Genomic DNA, 20,031 nt, shown 5'->3' on the forward strand with positions numbered 1-20,031 from the left:
GCTGTTTACAGTAGAATTCACCTCTCCTTTGACCACACACTCCAGCTCTGGGCAATAACTCTGTCATTTTGTCCTGCTCTCTGTCCAGACTCGCTAACGTTTAAAATCCCTTCCGATCTAAGATTAGAGTGATGCTGGAAAAGCACAGCAGGTTAGGCAGCATCTGAGGAGCAGGAAAATCGACGTTTCAGGCAAAATCCTTCCTATCCAGCACACTGGGGATCCACTCGTCACACAGTTTCCTCTCTCAAAACCTTCACCCTCTCCCCCCCCCCACCAAAATTCTCAGGAAAATGGCTCTGACTTCCTTCATGCCTGCCTTTGTATCTCCCTGCAACAGGCTGAGGGTAACCAGCACTTACTGTGTCACCTCATTGGGTGAGGGCACTCTGTCTTCAGCTGCTCAGAGGGGACAGCTACAGGCCGCAGGCTGCAAGATCTACCAACAGAAAAGAAGCCAAAAGAGCTGCCGATACTATCAATCAGAAACGACAACTAAAGCTGATGGAAAAGCTCAGCAGATCTGGCAGCATGGGTGGACAGGAATCAGAGTTAACGTTTCGGATCGTTAACTCGGATTTCTCTCCACAGGGGCTGCCAGACTTGCTGAGCTTTTCCAGCAAGATCTATTAAAGTTTTGGATCATCAGGCGGGTGCAGGGTATGGAATCTCTGCATGGGAAAACCTTCTCCCTTACTTACCCTCCTCCTGCTGCTCTTTTCCAGATAAAGCCGGATATTAGGAAGCTGGCGAGCGTTCAGAAGAGATTTATCAGGATGTTGCCGGGTATGGAAGGTTTGAGTTATAAAGAAAGGCTGGAGAGGTTGGGACATTTTTCACTGGAGCGTCGGAGGTTGAGAAGTGACCTTTATAGAAGTTTATAAAATAATGAGGGGTATAGATAGGGTTCATGGTAGCTGTCTCTTTCCGAGGGTGGGGGATTTCAAGACTAGGGGGCACATTGTTAAAGTGAGAAGAGAAAAATTTAAAAAAGACATAAGGTAAATTTTTCACACAGAGTGGAGTTTGTGCGTGGATTAAACTTCCTGAGGAAGTGGTGGATGTGGGGACAATCAAAAGACACTGAGATAAGTACATGAATAGGGAAGGTTTGGAGGGTCACACACTCTTGTCAGGATGTCACCAAAGTCAGGTTGGAAATCCCGCAGTGCGGAAACAGGCCATTCGGCCCATTAAGTCCCTCACTGACCCTTCAGAGAGCATCCCACCTTCTCCATCCCTGTAACCCCGCATTGCCCATGGCTAACCCACCTAGCCTACATTTCCTTGGATACGATGGGCAATTTCTCATGGCCAATCCACCATAACCTACACACCTTTGGACCGTGGGAGGAAACTCACGCAGTCACGGGGAGGACATGCAAACTCCACAGACAGTTACCAGAGTCTGGGATCAAACCTGGATCGCTGGCAACACGAGGCAGCAGTGCTACCCACCGAGCTAGCATGCTGCCCACAACAGACTGCTTGCCCTAACTGTCTCCTAACACTATCTTTCCTCTGAGGCTCATCCTGATTTTTTTTTCACCTTCAAAGCCCTTTTGTGATTCATGTGTCGAAGATGCACAACAGCAGCTCTGTAAACATGGTTGCAGCAAACTCATACTTGACTGAAATCCCTCTCAGTGCTGCTTCAGTGGCGAAACAACACTCTCCTTTATCTCCCCTAAAACAGCAGCGAGTTCCCCCAGGCAAACCTCGTAAGTGAGCTGTCCGACAAACCAAGTTCATCCTGAAGGCACCAGTGATGTTCAGGTGATCGTGATGCCTGGATCGCAGGTGGGCTCAGCTCAGGGCTAGTGAGGAAGAGGCCATTCAGCCCCTCGAGCCTGGATCAGCAGGATCATGGCCATTCCAGTGGAGTTCCCGTTCTCGCCATCCCCCTGGCATTCCAAGTTTGATAAAGTTGACAGGATGATGGCAAAGCACGGGAGCTGAGATGGAGACCAGCTGTGATCTAATTGGAGGACGGAAACAGGCCCAGGCAGGGGCGGGTGGGAGCTGAATGGCCTCCTGCCCTCTGTCCATTCTGTGGAAGGTGCAAGCTGAGCAGCCCATCAGAGGCGAGGGGAGGAACACACTGTCACTGTCAAACGTGTCGGGATCAGAACGAGGCCAGTCCAGTGGCCCTCATAGAATCTGAGTTCCCTGATTGGGGCTGTTAATCTGGTTCAATCAGGGAGCCCTGGCTGACAGATAGAAACAGGAGGGTCAGAGATTCTGTTCACTCAGTGCTGGCTCTGAGGGAGCTGGATCAGTGTCAGGGACTCTGTGCGTGTAAATAAAGGGTGACTCGGTGACAGGAGACCAGCCCCTGGTGAGTTATATCCAACCAGGGTTTGAATAAGGAAATGAGGCAGTGTTTGAATTGAAAGAGAGCGTATCAGGCGTTCGATTCGCTCGCTGCAATTGAGTGCGACTCCTGGGGTTAGAGGACAAGGAACTGATTTGGAACTTTCGACCTCTGAACAGAAAGGGAGTGGGAAATGGAAAACTTCGGGCAAACGGAAAATCAGAACTCTCTTCCGCTTCCAAATGCAAACCGTCTCCAGGCTGCCCCGGATTCAATGCTCTTGCTCGTTCTGTCGCTCCTTCCTGGATTCATTTATCACCTGCAGAGACAAAACAAAAAAAGGAGAGAGGAGAGTTTTCTACATAGCGGGCAACGAGCGAAAGAGCTTTAAAAATGTGCAGTGGAGGTGCAGAATTCTTCATTTCTTTCACTGGGTGTTTCTGCATAACAGTGTGATTTAATTTAAACTGACATCCCCAGTGTTAAGACTCTGGAGTCAATAAATGTGAGGCTGGAAGAGCACAGCGGGTCAGACAGCATCTGAGGAGCAGGGAGGTCCTTACGAAGGGTTTTGAGCCAAAGCATTGATTTTCCTGCTCCTCGGATGCTCTTCCAGCTCCACACCTATTGACTCTGTCTTCCAGCATCTGCAGTCCTCACTGTCTTTAAGATTCTGGGTTTGGTTCGAGCTGGTTCTATTACATAGAACATTCCAGCACAGTACAGGCCCTTCGGCCCTCGATGTTGCGCCGACCTGTGGAACCAATCTGAAGCCCAACCAACCCATACTATTCCATTCTCGTCCATATATTTATCCAGTGACCATTTAAATGCCCTTAAAGTTGGTACGTCTACTCCTTTTGCAGGCTGGGAGTTCCACGCCCCTACTACTCTGAGGACCTACCTCTGACATCTGTCCTCTATCTACCACCCCTCAATTTAAAGCTATGTCCCCTTGTACTAGCCATCGCAATCCGAGGAAAAAGGCTCTCACTATCCACCCGATCTAACCCTGATTATCTTACATGTCTCAATTAAGTCACCTTTCATCCTTCTTCTCTCTAACGAAAACAGCCTCGAGTCCCTCAGCCTTTCCTCATCTTGTTGGGGAAAGGACCTGATTTACTGACGTCCCACAAAACCAACTTCCCTTTTGAAGCAATCTTTTTTTAATCCCCCTCTCCAAAATACAGCTGCTCTCGAAATCAGTAAGATCCTCACCTCTCCGTCCTGTGTCTCAATGGTTTTGATTAACACTGTCTTCCTGCTCGGAATCTCCGAACTGAGATCGTAATCTAAAGCATGACAGCCAACACACAAAAGAAAGAGAATTACCCAGCCACCTCCGTCGCAAAATACAATGATCTCAAAACAGTTTAGAATGCTCGCCAATTTTTATAGGACTCACCTCTGAGGCTCAGGGAAGTAAAGGATTGAACTGGGACTGCAATCCTATTGAGGGAACAAGACACACAGTCACTGCAAATTCCAGAATATCTTTTTTTCACAAATCTAGCTTGAAAGGAATGTCACAAAGCAGTGGTGGGAATCTGGGAATATTTTGGACACTGGCGATGCTATTCGAATATGTCAGAACCAATGCTGCGAGCTGAATTCAGACAGGTCCGACCATTCAGTTTGTCAGTGGTTACAGACCCTTACTCCCTGTTCTCATCTCAAATCTGCAAATATCTGAGCTGAGGCTTGGCTTCACTGTTGAGGGGGTATGGCATCGCCAGGGGTGCCACCAGTGAGGTGGAGTGCCAGGTTCTTGGAATCTCATATCCCAATCAAACATTCCTCCTCCCCCTGGCTATCCGACGTGCTTATGGGATCTCACCTTCTGCAAGGGTTTGTTTACAACATGAACTGTGGTCAGAGAGTCACAGAACTGCACAGCACAGAAACGGACCCCTCGGTCCAACTCATCCATGCTGACCAGATATCCTAACCTAATCTAGTCCCATTTGCCAGCACTTTGCCCATATCCCTCTAAATCCTTCCTATTCATGAACCCATCCAGATGCCTCCACCACTTCCTCTGGCAGCTCAGTCCGTACACGTACTACCCTCTGCATGAAAATGTTGCCCCTTAGGTCTCTTTTATATCTTTCCCCCCCTCACTCTTAAACCTATGTCCTCTAGTTTTGGACTGCCCACCCCAGTGAAGAGACTTTGCCTATTTACCCTCTCCATACTCCTCTTGATTTTATAAACCTCTGGGAGGTCACCCCTCAGACGCTCCAGGGAAACCAGCCCCAGCCTATTCAGCCTCTCCCTGTAGCTCAAACCCTCCAACCCTGGCAACATCCTTGTAAATCTTTTCTGAACCCTTTCAAAAGTTTCGCAACATCCTTCCTAGAGGAGGGAGACCAGAATTGCACGCAATATTCGGTTGCGGGGTGGGTAGTTTGTGAACTTTGGCAGAGGGAGGGGGGGAACTGCTGCTGGGGTACAAGTTCTTCTGTTTCTATTATGTCTCCCTGGGTGAACCCATCACGTTTGGCTGTGCCACAGGAAAGCCTCTCAGCTTCAGAGCTGAAGCACGAATCCATGGTGAGGCAGAGAAACACAGAACAATCACAGGAAGGGTAGGCCCTTCGAGCCTCCTGCACCACTCCCCCCCCCACCCCCTCCCCCGCCCACCCTGATTCAATAGGATCATGGCTGATCATCCAACTCAGCCCCCTGCTCCGGATTTCTCCCCCATACCCTTTGATCCCTTTAGCCCGAAAAAACTATTAAAATGGAGGCAGCACAGGGAGATATCCTTGGAAATGAGGGAAACCAGCTCCTGGTTTTGAATATCTTGTCACTCAGTACTGCAGCTCTAAAAAACAAAGGAGCTCTCACTCCAGTGTGTTTGCTTAAATAGACGTCAAAATGATGGGAATAAAACTGCTCTAAATACAAGCACACAGGATTTCTTTCGCCAGCCCCTTTGGTCTTATCCTCAGCAACGACACAAAAAAATCTTCAGTGGGCCTCCGGACGAAGCACTGCTGATAATCACCACAGGAAATGGCATAACCAACCGAAAGAAACCCAAACATATAAATAGAAAGCAGGAATTATCAGCAGTGCTTCATTCGGAGGCGCACTGAAGATGTTACCTAGTAGGATGATGAAACGTCTGGAAATGAACCTTCCAGCTCAGCGAGCAAACCTACATCCAGAACCTTAACCTGAGCTACAAATCTTCTCAAAACTTGCTACAAAAAAAAATCCCCATTTATGTGTGAATTTACAGCTCAAGTATTAATGCCTTTTTGACAGGCTGCTTCCTCGTTCAATCAGACAGCAAGATGCTGTCGGTTGGCAGTGCCGTGTCAAAGGTCAAGGTCAGTCTTGCAAATGAGGAAAACCACGTCAAAACGACAAAGGCCTGACTAGTTTCGGTTAGCTTTTTCATTTATTCTGGTAAATGGAAGAAGATTGGTCTTGAAATGGTTTTCTAAGTGGAGATTATAGGCCAAAGCTGAGCGGCCTGGTCAGAACAGCTCAAAGGCAATGCTCCCAAACACGTGGCCACTCCCGACATCAGAAAAAGGAAGCAGCAATTATTTAAACAGTTTTACTATCAATGTCTTTTCTGATGAACAGACAAATTTTGAGTGCTTTTGGACAAGAGCTATTTTTACTGGGTTTGAGTCTCACTGACTGGGTCACCACTTATTGCCAGTCCCTGGTTGTCCCTTGAGAAGGTGACGGCGGGCTGCCTTCCTGAACCACGGCAGTCCATTTGGTGTCGGGTTAGTCAGGATAAGGAGGGAGGCTGTTCCCGGATTTTGACCCAGCGACACTGAAGTAACAGTGCTATCGTTCTGAGGCAGGATGGTGAGCGACCTGGATGGTGATTGGAAGTGACATTCATAGAATCATCGAATCCCCACAGTGCAGCAAGGGGCCATTTGGCCCATCGAATCGGCACAGACTGTCGAAAGAGCATCCTACCCAGACCCAAATCCCTACCCCCATCCCCATAGCCCTCCATTTCCGAGGCCAATCCAACTAGCCTGCACATCCCTGGACACTATGGGCAATTTAGCACGGACGATCCACCTCACCTGCACATCTTTGGACTGTGGGAGGAAACCGGAGGATCCGGAGGAAACCCACGCAGACACGGGGGAAGAACATGCAAACTCCACACAGACAGTCGCCCGAGGCTGGAATCGAACCCGGGTCCCTGGCACTGTGAGGCAGCAGTGCTAACCACATTGTATCAGAAGTCACACGACACCAGGTTACAGTCAAAACGTGTGGTGCTGGAAAAACACAGCCAGTCAGACAGCATCCAAGGGACAGGAGAATCGATGTTTCAAACATAAGCTCTTCATCAGGAAAATAGGACAAGTCATGAGAACGGTGCTGAGTTGGAGGGTTGGATCTGGGATGAGATGGGGGGGGGGAAGGGGAGATGAGGAAACTGGTGAAATCCATGTTGCTCCGGTGTGGTTGGAGTAAACCTGTTGGACTGTAACCTGGTGTCGTGTGACTTCTGTCCTTGTCCACCCCAGTCCAACACCGTCACTGCCATATCATGGCCACCATATTGTGGGCAGCTTTAAACCAGATCCACGTTAGAAGCTTAATATTCGTTCCCAAACAGAAACCGTCCACCTCTCAACACCAAAAGGAGATAGGATTTCCCTCCCCACAGTAAGTCAGCCATCGGTACACATCACCCTGGCACCCTGGCAGAGAATGGCCTCCGAGGTGGGATGCTGAAGTGGCCTTCCCCATAGCAACAGGAGCCTGAAGCCTCTGATGCCTTTGGCTCGATGGGGCCAATCCCCGTCCAGCTCACCTGCTCTCTTCCCCTTCCAGAAGTTTCCTGTAGGTGGCGATTTCGATATCCAGCGCCATCTTGACATTGAGCAGGTCCTGGTACTCTCTCAGGTGTCTCGCCATCTCATCCTTCATGTGATGAACCTCTTGCTCCAGCCGGGCAATGGTATCCTGGTAACCAGACGCTTCAACGGAGAACTGCTCCTCCAATTCCCGGAGCTGCCTCAGCAGGGAGTCGTTCTGTCGGCAAATACTCAATAAATGTGACAGAGAGCCGAGACCCACCCGTATACAGACAGCACTCTCTGAGGGATACACCACCTAACCCTGAGGGAGCGAACAGACTGAGAAGCATGACAAACCCCTCATGAACTGGATATTTTTACTTCTAACTGAGCTGATCGATGCTATCTCAAACAGAAACAACTAACACGGTCAGAAAAAAAAGTTAGCATCAAACTACGTTTCTAAATATGCCTCTCAATTTAAACAACCAGCGAACGGCATCACTTTTCGTCCCCCTGATGTTTTGAAAAAAATTGAGAGAAAGATGCATAATCCGCAGCAACAGTTTACATTTATGTAGCCCCTTTAATACAGCAGAATGCACCCCACCCACCCCCCTCCCCAAGGTGCTTCATGAAAACACAGTCGACCTCACGTTGACATCGAACCACAGAAGGGGATATTTCGATAAGTGACAAAACGTTTGGCCAAGGAGGTAGGTTTCAAGAATATAATTGAAACACAGAAATTAGGAGCAAGCGTAGGCCATTCAGTCCCTAGAATCCCTACAGTGCGGTAGCAGGCCATTCAGCCCATTGAGTCCACACCAACCCTCCGAAGAGCATCCCACCCAATCCTTGTAACCCCACATTTCCCCATGCCTAACCCTCCCAACCTGCACATCCCTGGACACTATGGGACAATTTAGCATGGCCAATCCACCCTAACCTGCACATCCCTGGGCACTACGGGACAATTTAGCACGGTCAATCCACCCCAACGTACAAATCCCTGAGCACTATGGGTAATTTAGCATGGCAAATCCACCCCAACCTGCACATCCCTGGGCACTACGGACAATTTAGCATGGCCAATCCACCCTAACATACACGTCCCTGGGCACTACGGGACAATTTAGCACGGCCAATCCACCCCAACGTACAAATCCCTGGGCACTATGGGTAATTTAGCATGGCCAATCCACTCCAACCTACACGTCCTTGGGCACTATGGGACAATTTAGCATGGCCAATCCACCCTAACCTGCACATCCCTGGGCACTGTGGGATGAAACCGGAGCACCTGGAGGAAGCCCACGCAGACAAAGGAAGAATGTACAAACTCCACACAGACAGTCACTCAAGGCTGGAGTCGAACCCGGGATCCCTGGCACAGTGAGGCATCAATGTTAACCACTGAGCCTGGTCTGTCGTTCAACAAGATCATGGCTGGTCATCCAACTCAGTCCCATATTCTCCCTTTCTCCCCATACCCTTTATTCCCTTTAGCTCTAAGAACTATATTTAACTCCTTCTCAAAAACATGCAATGTTTTGGCTTCGACTACTTTCTGTGACAGAGAATTCCACAGGCTCCCCACTCTCTGGGTGAAGACATTTCTCCTCATCTCAGTCCAGAATGGCCTACCCCATATCCTTACAATGTGACAGGAGAATCGACGTTTCGGGCATAAGCCCTTCTTCAGGAAATGTCGATTCTCCTGTTCCCTGGATGCTGCCTGACCTGCTGCGCTTTTCCAGCAACACATTTCCAGCTCTGATCTCCAGCATCTGCAGACCTCACTTTCTCCCCTTACAATGTGACCCCTTGTTCTGGATTCTGGTCATCGGGAATATCCTTCCTGTCTAGTCCTGTTCAAATTTTACAGGTTTCTATGAGATACCCCCCCCCCTTCATTCTTCTAAACTCAAGTGAATATAATCCTAACCGATTCAGTGTTTCTTCATACGTCAGCCCTGCCATCCCAGGAATCAATCTGGTAAACTTTTTTTTTTTTTTTTTTACAGGCGTGGTCTCAGCAAGGCCCTGCACAATTGCAGCAAGACCCCCAACTCCTGTACATGAATCTGTTCGCTATGAAGGCCAACATACACTTGCCTTCTTCACCACCTGTTGTACTTACAAGTTTACCTTCAGCGACTGGTGTACAAGGATATTCAGGTCTTGATGCACCTCCCACTTTCCCAATCTATCACTATTTGGATAATAATCTGCCTTCCTGATTTTGCAACCAAAGTGGATAACCTCATATTTATCCACATTATATTTCATCTACGTTGCATTTACCCACTCAACTTGTCCAAGTCACACTGAAGCATCTCTGCATCCTCCTCACAGCTCACCCTCCCACTCAACTTTGTGTCATCTGCAAACTTGCAGACACTCCATTTAGTTCCCTCATCTAAATCATTAATATATTTTGTGAATAGCTGGGGACCAAGTACTTACTACTCACTGCCTGCAACTTGGAAAAAGACACATTTATTTCTATTCGTTTTGCTGTCTGCTGCTAGTTGTCTATCCATGTCAGTACACTACTCCCACTCCCATGTGCTTATATATTTTATACGCTAATCTCTGATATGGGACATCATTGAAAGTGTTCTGAAATTCCAAGTAAACCACATCCACTGACTCCCCCTGATCAACTCCACTAGACACATCTTTGAAAAATTCCAGAAGATGTGTCAAGCATAATTTCCCTTTTGTAAATCCATGCTGACTGTCTAATCCTGTCACTGTTTTCCAAGTGCTGTACTATTAAATCTTTTACAATGAACTCCAGCATTTTCCTCACCACCAATATCAGAGCAACAATCTATAATTCTGTTTTCTCTCCACCTCCTTTTTGAAATAGTGAGTTTTCATGAACTACCCTCCAATCATACAAACTAATTCAGAGTCTATAGAATCTAGAGGTGACCACCAATACATTCACTATTTCTAGAGTCTTTCAGTACTTTGGGATGTAGACTATCGAATCTTGTGAATTCATCGGCCTTTAATCCCATTGATTTCCTCAACACCATTTCTCAACTAATACTGATTTCCTTCACTTCCTCTCTCACTAGACCCTGTGTCCCCCAACACTTTTTAGGATGTTATTTGTGTCTTCCTTTGTGAAGACAGAGCCAAATTATGTATTTGATTGGTCTGTTATCTCTTTGTTCTCCACTATAAACCTTCCCCTGTTTCTGACTGTAAGGGACCTATATTTGCCTTCACAAGTCTTTTCCTTTCCACATGCCCATCTTAAGGGAGGAAAGAGAGCCAGAGGTTTAAGGAGGGAATTTCAAACACACAGAGGAATGCAGCAGGCCTGGACATACATGTGGAGAGAAAAAGAGAGTTAACCTTTTGAGGGTGGTGTGGCTCTTCCCCAGAACTGAAGACGTTCTGACATTTTTGACCCAAACTGTACAGCCAGCGTGGGAGTGTTGAACACTGCTCTTCCCCGGCTGTCATTACTGATTGGTCAGTGCTTTCAAAAACCGGACTTTCTTTCGCACTTACGGTTCCTCTCAGGGCATCCAGGTCACAGGTCAGGGTCTGGATTTGACGCCGCGACTCATTCAGGTCCTGCTTTGTCTGTCTCAGGGTTTCATTGTGTCGGTTGGCGGCTTCGGTCAGGTCAGTGAACTGCCGAACGGAACAAGGACAGAGGTAGGTTACAGTACATAGAATCCCTACAGTGTGGAAACAGGCCCTTCGGCCCACAACGACCCTCTGAAAAGCATCCCACCCAAACCCATTACTCTACATTTCCCCCTGACTAACGCAGCTAACCTACACATCCCTGGACACAATGGGGTAATTTAGCATGGTCAATTCACCCTGAGCTGCACATCTTTGGACTGTGGGAGGAAACTGGAGCAAACCCACACAGACACGGAGAGAATGTGCAAACTCCACACAGACAGACACCCGAGACTGGAATCGAACCCGGGTCGCTGGTGCTGTGAGGCAGCAGTGCTAACCACTGAGCCACCATGCAGAAGACAGTGGGGATAGCGCAGTGTAAACACACTGAGAGGAAGGAGCTAACCACTGCCCCCTGCCTTTCCCTCCCTTCCACCATCCAGCCTGGAAACTCTGCCCCATGGAGAGACGGCTGGGTTTGGCTCTGTTCAAATCGAGAGAGGGAGACCAAGGTGGGGGAACCTGGAACCCAACATGAATGCCCATTAGCCGAAGTGGGGAAAAGGGAAAATCTAGTGGAAACTAAAGACCGAGACTCGGGTGACACTTGGGGGCTGGTATCAGATGGAAACGATGACTGATGCAGCTCACTGGATTGCTGTAAATAGCTCAAAGAAAGCTCCAGGCAACGTCAGTCCCACTCTACATTGGCCACTCTTAAAGGTATCGGGCTAACGGAGGACGGGCAAGCAATGTTAACCATGCCAGTGTCACCCACATCTCAAAACAGATGAGCAGAAATATTCATTTTAAACAGGGCCCTTTGTGAAGGATCTGTGTCAAACTGCTTCACAGAGGTTTATAAAATCAAGAGGGGCATGGATAGGGGGGATAGACAAAGTCTTTTCCCTGGGGTGGGGAGACCAGAACTCAAAGGCGTAGGTTTAGGGTGAGAGGGGAAAGATATAAAAGGGACCTAAGGGGCAACTTTTTCCACACAGAGTGTGGTACGTGTATGGAATGAGCTGCCAGAGGAAGTGGTGGAGGCTGGTACAATTGCAGCATTTAAAAGGCATCTGGATGGGTATATGAATAAGAAGGGTTCAGAGGGATATGGCCAAATGTTGGCAAATGGGACTAGATTAGATTAGGGATATCTGGTCAACATGGACAAGTTGGACTGAAGGGTCTGTTTCTGTGCTGTATAAGAGAGACAACACTGAGGTTTTATTGTTGCCATGGGACACCAGAGGCCTATAGTGAAAAGGCTTCACAATGGGACTCATCACTGGGAGCTCTGGGCAGCTGTGCTGAGTTGTTACCTTAGACTTGTACCACTCTTCAGCTTCCTGCACGTTCTTGGTGGCAATGGTTTCGTACTGGGTGCGGATCTCTTTCAGAGCTGCAGTCAGGTCAGGCTTTACCACTTCCATCTCGAGCTGTAGCTGTGAAGCCTGCATGTTCGCCTGCAGGTCCCGCAGCTCCTGGGATTACAACAGGGAAAACGTAACTCCCCCATCCGTCATGTTTACACCCACCACATAAAACCCACTATTGACCATCCAGTTCCCCCTTTGCAACGCTCTTTAAGAGAAAAACACCAGAAATAGATGACCTTACAGGAGTTAATTAAAATCATGAGGGCTACAGATAGAGTTAATGGCAGTTGCCTTTTCTCCTAGGAAGGGGGGTTTCAGAACTGGGGCAGGGGAGGCATTTTTAAGGTGAGAAGAGAGAGATTTAAAATAGCCATGAGGGGCAAGGTTTTTACACAGAGGATGGTTCTCCCGTGGAATGAGGAAGTGGTGGATGTGGATACAGTTACAACATTTAAAAGACATTTGGATAAGGACATGAAGAGGAAAGGTTTGGAGGGATATGAGCCAGGAGCAGGCAGGTGGGACTAGGTTAGTTGAGGACTATGGTCAGCATGGACTGGTTGGGCCGAAGGATCTGTTTCCACGCTGTACGACTCTATGATTCTGTAAAAGGACTGATCATCATTCCAAAACTGGACCCACAATCCTCTGACTCAGAGGCAAGAGCAAACTGAACCACTCAAAGACGGAAATGCTGACAATTCAATCAAAGCATGGAAGTCAACGGTTACAAGATGGAGAGCTCTGACCTGCATCTGGGCCCAGCCGAGAATGCAGAGTGTGGATACAGGAAAAGGCTTTCATTTCCCACGACCGAGGCCCCTTGAGGGAGGCAAGGAACAACCCCGAACCTCCAACGGCCCAGCTCACCTCATTGTGTATCTTCTTGAGAAACTCGATCTCGTCTAGCAGAGATTCCACCTTTCTCTCCAGCTCCAGCCGAGTCAAAGTCGCATCATCCACATCCTGTGGGGGTTCACGTTAGGGGACGGGGGGGTGCAGGGAGTAAGCCAGAGAGGGAGAGAACAGGAACATGCAAAGGGCATTCAGGGGGAAGGGGTAAGGGGCCAAAGAACGGAAGACATTTTAATTTCTGTCTTCGAGCTGGTTGTTATCGTTGTCAGAGCAATGCTCAGTTTCAATTGCTGACTCGGATTCAGTTTTCGAGAGAGTATTTTGCTAAAAATGGTCGCTTTGATGCTCAAGTTTAGGGCAAAATGTCCCACTTTAAGTCTCCATGGCAGCTGAGGCTTTGCTGCTTGCTGTGATACACTTGCAGTGTCTCAAAAGCAAGGTTCACAAACCTTCCTCTGAAGGCATGACACACTAGACTCAAAACCATAACTCGGTTCCTCACTCCACACTTGCTGCCAGACCTGCTGAGTTTCTGTTTTTTAATTCACCCTGTGTTGTGCAAATTATGACATCGTTTCCAGCACAAATATTTCTTCCACCTTCTAATATCTTGGAATGGATGTGCTGGTGGCCCAGTGGTTAGTACTGCTGCCTCACAGCACCAGGAACCTGGTATTGATCCCACCCTTGGGCTGTGTGTGGAGTTTGCACATTGTCTCCGTGCCTATGCGGGTTTGCTCCGGTTTCCTCCCACAGTCCAAAGATGTGCAGGTCAGGGTGGATTGGCAGGGCTACAGGGACAGGTTGGGCAGGTGGTGGGTCTCGATGGGATGCTTTTCAGAGGGTCAGTGTCGACTTGATGGGCCGAACGGCCTGCTTCTACACTGGAGGGATTCCATGATAATATCTGCTGCAAATCTGGTGAGCCCCACTCCTCAGGGGCAGCTGAGAGAAGGCTGACAGATTTAACAAGCCATGGCCCCTCCGACAGTGCAGCCTCCCACCAGCTCTGCGCTGATCGATCAGGCACAATTTATTTGGTCAATCTTCCGGTCTGAAGCGGAGGGAAGTGTGTTACAACTTAAACTGCAGCGGTTCCAGAAGGCAACTCACTACCAACTCCTCCAGAGCAACTGGGGACGGGCAATAAATGCTGGACCCAGCCACATTCCACAACCACATATTAAAGACAGAGCCACACCAAGAGCCCAGGCAAGTGCAGAGAACAAGGCTGCGAGATTTTTAATTTTTGTGATGGCTCACACCCTCCCATCAAATCACAATTTAACCCCTTAAATTCCAGGAAATACAACCTTTTCTTTTGTAATTTAAGCCCTGGGAGTCTAGCTATTAGTTTGGTGTATCTGTGCTGCGCTCCCTCCAAGGTCTGACACCCAGAACTGCTCATGGTTACTCTAGGTGTGGTCCAACCAGGGCTTTGTATAGGAAGGATGTTGTGAAACTTGAAAGGGCTCAGAAAAGATTTACAAGGATGTTGCCAGGGTTGGAGGATCTGAGCTAAAGGGAGAGGCTGAACAGGCTGGGGCTGTTTTCCCTGGAGTGTCGGAGGCTGAGGGGTGACCTTATAGAGGTTTACAAAATCGTGAGGGATATGGATAGGGTAAATAGACAAGGTCTTTTCCCTGGGGTCGGGGAGTCCACAACTAGAGGGATGAAGGAGCAGCACTCTGAAAGCTTGTGATTTCAAATAAACCTGTTGGACTATAACCTGGTGTCATGTGACTTCTGACCCTGTCTGGAATGAGAGTGAAATGCGTAAATTACAGACACCTTTTTTTTTGTCAATGTCTCTACTTCCCAACCATTACTGTGTGTACTGTAACCATTTTCAGTAGAGCACAGAATTATTTAGATAGGGTCCAGCAGAAAACCTCTATCAATCACTGGGACAGAGCCACACCAGCTCCATTCCCAGGGATGCAGCACTTTCTCGGTCACAAAGTCTACATTCTGCAACATTTCTTTTCCCTTGCTAGCAGCTCGTGCTAGCTCTGTGTTGTGAGTTCTAGAAAGGTTTGGTGCAGATATCTGCTGTTCAGGATTTGAAAAATGCCTCTTGTATATTCTACCATGCTGAGCATTTGGCTCTCCCAATATGTGCCAGCTTTGGTCGGAGTGTTTATCTTCGGGGAAGTGGTGGCAGACGGGAAAGCGATAGGTAATTGCAGACGGTGGTATTACCAGTGGCCAGCAGTCTGGACCAGTTTACTCACCTTCCTGAACAGTAACAGATTACTCTCAGCATCCTCCCTCTTCTGAGCTTCCTCTTCCAACCTGCAGCACAAATACACACGACCATTACTGATCTCCCGGCCTGACCGCAAAACCGTCACCACCCCATGCTGCAGCAGTGACCTGTGGCATTGCTGGACCTCTCCTTTAAGTGGTGCATGTTGACGTACCAACACAACTGGTATGCATTTCAACAGCACCACCTCCCATCTCGTCCATCAGCCACTCTGGAACATGGCTGTATTTCTCTTTTGTTTGTTTGCTTTCCCCACACGTAGCATAGAATCCTGACAGGCCCTTTGGCCCAACATGTCCACACCAACCTTCCAAAGAGTATCCCACTCAGTGCCCTACCCTACATGTACCCCAGACTAATAATCTAACTTACACATCCCTAGAAACTACAGGACAATTTAGCATGGCCAATCCACCCTAACTTGCACATCCCTGGGCACTACGGGACAATGTAGCACAGCAATCCACCCTAACCTGCACATCCCGGGGCACTATGGGACAATTTAGCATGGCCAATCCACCCTAACCTACACATCCCGGGGCACTATGGGACAATTTAGCATGGCCAATCCACCCTAACCTGCACACCTTTGGACTGTGGCAGGAAACCAGAGCACCTGGAGGAAACCCACACAGACACAGGGTTCCCACCCTGAGGCTGGGATCGAACCCGGGTCCCTGGTGCCATGAGGCAGCAGTGCCAGCCACTGTGCCACCCATCCCACTAAACAAGCTGCAAAGTGAGGATCTGGGTGAGCGGTTTTATGGCAACTGGGGGGCAGGGTGGTGGTTGGCAAGGGCACCAGGCAACCCTCCCCACTCTTGTGGGAACATTTACAGCCCTGAGTTGACGAGAGGCGGCACTTCCCTTCCCTCTCCACCCTTAGGACCCTTCCCCCCACCCCCTTCGGCGCTTTAGCACCCGCCGAGATAATCAAGCGTTCCCCTGGAGCTAGATGTAACCTTGTCTCTGGCCATCTCACTTAGGGAGTGCCCAGTGAAGGGCAGGTTGGTGCTGGGAAAGCTGGTGCGCGCTCTCTCTCTCTGCGCGCGGGAGAGGGCGAATGTCAGGATTACCTCAGCTGTCCGCCACCCACCACCAGGGGCCTCTGCTGGCCATCTGTTTCGGAAGGTGGTTGCGAAGAATTCGGATTTCTAACAAAGCCATGTGCCCTCCCACCCCCTTCTCCCGCGGGCATTGTATGGGTGGCAGCTGCCATCTGGCATCCCAGCAACCCCGGCTCCTTTCAGCCCTCGCTGGTCCAGGGCCTTTGGAATTGATGCCAAGGTTCGGTCAAAGCGGCGCTTCCTGAAACCTGCAGCCTCCCTGCTCTGCGTCGTGTCATTAAACCTTCGAGGAACCCATTAATAATAGGGGCACACACCAGTGATTGAGGCCTTTAGTTTGCATCCAGAGGCTTGCGAACACGATGCCTGAAGGGTGGGAGGGGGTGTTTAAAAAGAAAGTAGCTGGCCCTGTGAAAGACCACAGCTTCCAGGGCTACAGGACACAAAGGGCCTCTCTCTCTCTCTGTGCTGTGACGCAGGGTCAGGCCTGTGGGGATGATGTTCGGGAAAGTGCACAGTGATGGAAGACACCTACCTTTTAAAACTCTGCTGTGACAAAAGGAGCTCTTGACTTCAACAGGGAATCCACAGAACATCACGTGGAACAGATTTGCAAGAGGATATAAACCTTGAGCTCAGAGGTAGTGTCCCTACCTATGAGCAAGGAGGCCTGGGTTCAAGTCCCACCTACTCCCAAGGTGTGCCAATACAGGGCGGCACGGTGACTCAGTGGTTAGCACTGCTGCCTCACAGCACCAGGGACCCACGTTCAATTCCAGCCATGGGCGACCGTCTGTGTGGAGTTTGCACATTCTCCCCGTGTCTGCGTGGGTTTCCGCCGGGTGCTCCGGTTTCCTCCCACAGTCCAAAGATGTGCAGGTTAGGGTGGATTGGCCATGCTCAATTGCCCATAGTGTTAGGTGCATTAGTCAGAGGGGCGTGGGTTACTCTTCGGAGGGACTTATTGGGTCGAAGGGCCTGTTTCCACACTGTAGGGAATCTAATCTAATCTCTGAACAGCCTGATGCGAAATTATCGAGAAATCCTGTCCGACATTAGTGAGGGGCCCAGCATATAGGATTCACCTCCAACTGACCTTATTGGAGGGAAATCATTCGACCCAAACTCCCCCCCCTGAACATGTTTGATCTGTCAGCTTCAGCAAACTGAAGAATATTGGAGAAGGAGCAGTCCTGATCATTTACAAATGTGCTTCTACTATTTTACAATGTTGCCTGGTGACTCTGGGTTTAAAATTCAATAAAACTAAGCTCTGAGCCTTGACTGCATAAAATGTGGTCCCACATGCAGGGGTAATTAGACAAAGTCCGTTCCCTGGGCTGGGGAGTCCAGAACTAGAGAGCATAGGTTCAGGGTGAGAGGGGAAAGATATAAAAAGGACCTAAGGGGCAACTTTTTCATGCAGAGGGTGGTACATGTATGGAACAAACTGTCAGAGGAAGTGATGGAGACTGGTACAATTACAGCACTTAAAAGGCATCTGGATGGGTATATGAATAGGAAGGGTTTGGAGGGATATGGACCAAGTACTGGCAAGTGGAACTAGATTAGGTTAGGATATCTAGCCAGCATGAAAGAGTTAGACTGAAGGGTCTGTTTCCATGCTGTACGTCTCTATGACTCTAACAAGGACAAGAATTTTCAAATGAGTGCCATGCTTCACCAATGTAGGTCAGAGAGCATAGGGCTGGTATATGAACCCAGGATGTGGTGGGAGTCAGGTCATGGGGTAGCAGAGGTTTGGGTGAGTTGAGGTTGATGGAGGGTAGAATGTGGGGGAAACCAGCTGAGAGTGTGCTGAAATAACTTTGAGGGAACAGAGGTTTGAGGGAGGGTTTCAGCAGGCAGGATGTTGAGTGATGTTGCAGCGACGTGGTGATTCGTGGCCATAAGAAATGGAGTGAAGGTACAAACAGAATATCTCCCCAGTGTGAACCGAGACGCTGTCTGGCCAAGCCGCAGACAGATGCCACGGAGAGGGATGGAGTTGTTTTGCAGTCAGGGATTGAAGGCAGTGGCCTCGGTCTTCTCACTGTTGACCAGATCACCCCCAGCACTAAATCAATGATGAGCTGCTCTGGATGATTTCTCTCACCTCCCACCACTCCCCACACCCCCCCGCCACTTGCCTGCATCAAAGTGGCTCCAACACCCCCATTGTGTTGAGCGACTGGAAGAAGGATTCAATCTGAGACCGTATGGTGTCCACTTGAGGTGTCTGGAATTGTGTGTGTCTCAGTGACTCAGAAAAAAAATCAAGATGGCACCCTTCTGCATTCTGATAGAAACAGTGTGGCTCAGTGGTTAGCATTGCTGCCTCGCAGCACCAGGAACCCAGGTCCGATTCCAGCCTCAAGTAACTGTATGGAGTTTGCTCCCAGTGTCTGCGTGGGTTTCCTCCCACAGTCCAAAGATGGACAGGTTAGGAGGACTGGCCATGCTAAATTGCCCATAGTGCCTATGGATGTGCAGGCTAGGTGGGTTAGCTATGGGAATGCTGGGTTAGGGTGGGATGCCCTTTGGAGGGTTGGTGGCAGCTGAATGGCGTCTATCTGCACCTTCGGGGATTCTCGGTGTACACCCTCGGCAGGACAAGCTGCTGTCATGTAGCCCCGGGTTGGAGGGGGAAACTGGAATTCCTCAGCACTCAACAGTCAAGCTGCCGTTGGACAGTTGACAATTTGTACTCCTATGGACGAGCAAGGAGCCAAATACTTGGTATCATTTCTGACCAACGGCAATAACTGGTCAATAACTGGCCTCATCCTGACTGAAGGCTCTCAGTGATCTCAGGTTAGAGAGGAGAGGAAAATAATCTGTGACTCCTCCTTGCCGCAGCACTCCCAGGGCTGCTGCATTACTGTGTGCAAATTATAGAGGCCTTGAATCTGGAAAGTTCTGCCTTAGAAGGCCAGAGTCATGCCAACCATTGTATATCCTATCCTTTGCTTGTTGTGGGACAGTGTTTCATCTAAGTTTCAGAGGGAGAAAGCAGCAAACTCCATCATCCAACATCAACCTTCCTTCTCCCCATCACCTGGAATATTCCCTGCATTGGTTCTGCAGCATTCAGAACCTGACAGATAAAATCAAAGAGTTTATGAAGCAATGCTTGCTCCTGTATTATTGAATAGATCAGAAGGCTAAACTACGAGAAAGATTGACACTGAATGGTTATTGATAGCACAGGTCAGTTAGCTGAGGGCCAGTAATGATGGAATAGGAACTTGGCTCAGTTCGGAGCCAGAAGATCCAGGGGAGACATTGCAAGCCAAGGAGAGTGAAAGGTTATCAAGGGAAGACGGGAATGTGAGTAATTAGATCAGCCCTGATCCTATTGAATGGCAGAGAAGGCTCAAGGGGTTAATTAACCTATTCCTGTCATATATTCATATTGAAGGATTTGGGCTTGTTTCAAGACTAGAAATGGTTATAGAGTCATACAGCATGGAAACAGACCCTTTGGTCAAACTCATCTATGCTGATCAGATATCCCAATCTGACCTAGTCCCATTTGCCAGCACTTGGTCCATATCCCTCTAAACCCTTCCTATTCATATACCCATCTAGATGCCTTTTAAATGTTGTAATTGTACCAGTCTCCATCACTTCCTCTGGCAGCTCATTCCATACACACACTACCCTCTGTGAAAAAGTTACCCCTTAGGTC

General features: G+C 48.9%; 1 protein-coding gene across 2 annotated transcripts in view; it reads right to left on the reverse strand.

Annotated features, from left to right (window-relative positions):
- Positions 1-2,241: 2,241 nt before the first annotated feature.
- Positions 2,242-20,031, reverse strand: part of LOC122543421 (peripherin-like) — a 28,663-nt gene continuing 10,873 nt past the window's right edge. Inside the window, exons 2-9 of one of the 2 annotated variants that reach the window (XM_043682134.1) lie at positions 15,239-15,299; positions 13,020-13,115; positions 12,093-12,254; positions 10,645-10,770; positions 7,125-7,345; positions 3,723-3,766; positions 3,536-3,609; positions 2,242-2,633 (exon numbers count right to left, since the gene is read on the reverse strand). In XM_043682134.1, coding sequence (XP_043538069.1) covers positions 2,586-2,633; positions 3,536-3,609; positions 3,723-3,766; positions 7,125-7,345; positions 10,645-10,770; positions 12,093-12,254; positions 13,020-13,115; positions 15,239-15,299 — 832 coding nt within the window. In that variant the 3' untranslated portion in view covers positions 2,242-2,585. The remainder of the gene's footprint in view (positions 2,634-3,535; positions 3,610-3,722; positions 3,767-7,124; positions 7,346-10,644; positions 10,771-12,092; positions 12,255-13,019; positions 13,116-15,238; positions 15,300-20,031) is intronic. The other variant, XM_043682135.1, reaches the window with a different exon arrangement.

This window comes from Chiloscyllium plagiosum, chromosome 43, assembly GCF_004010195.1.
Source record: "Chiloscyllium plagiosum isolate BGI_BamShark_2017 chromosome 43, ASM401019v2, whole genome shotgun sequence".
NCBI classification, from domain to species: Eukaryota; Metazoa; Chordata; class Chondrichthyes; order Orectolobiformes; family Hemiscylliidae; genus Chiloscyllium; species Chiloscyllium plagiosum.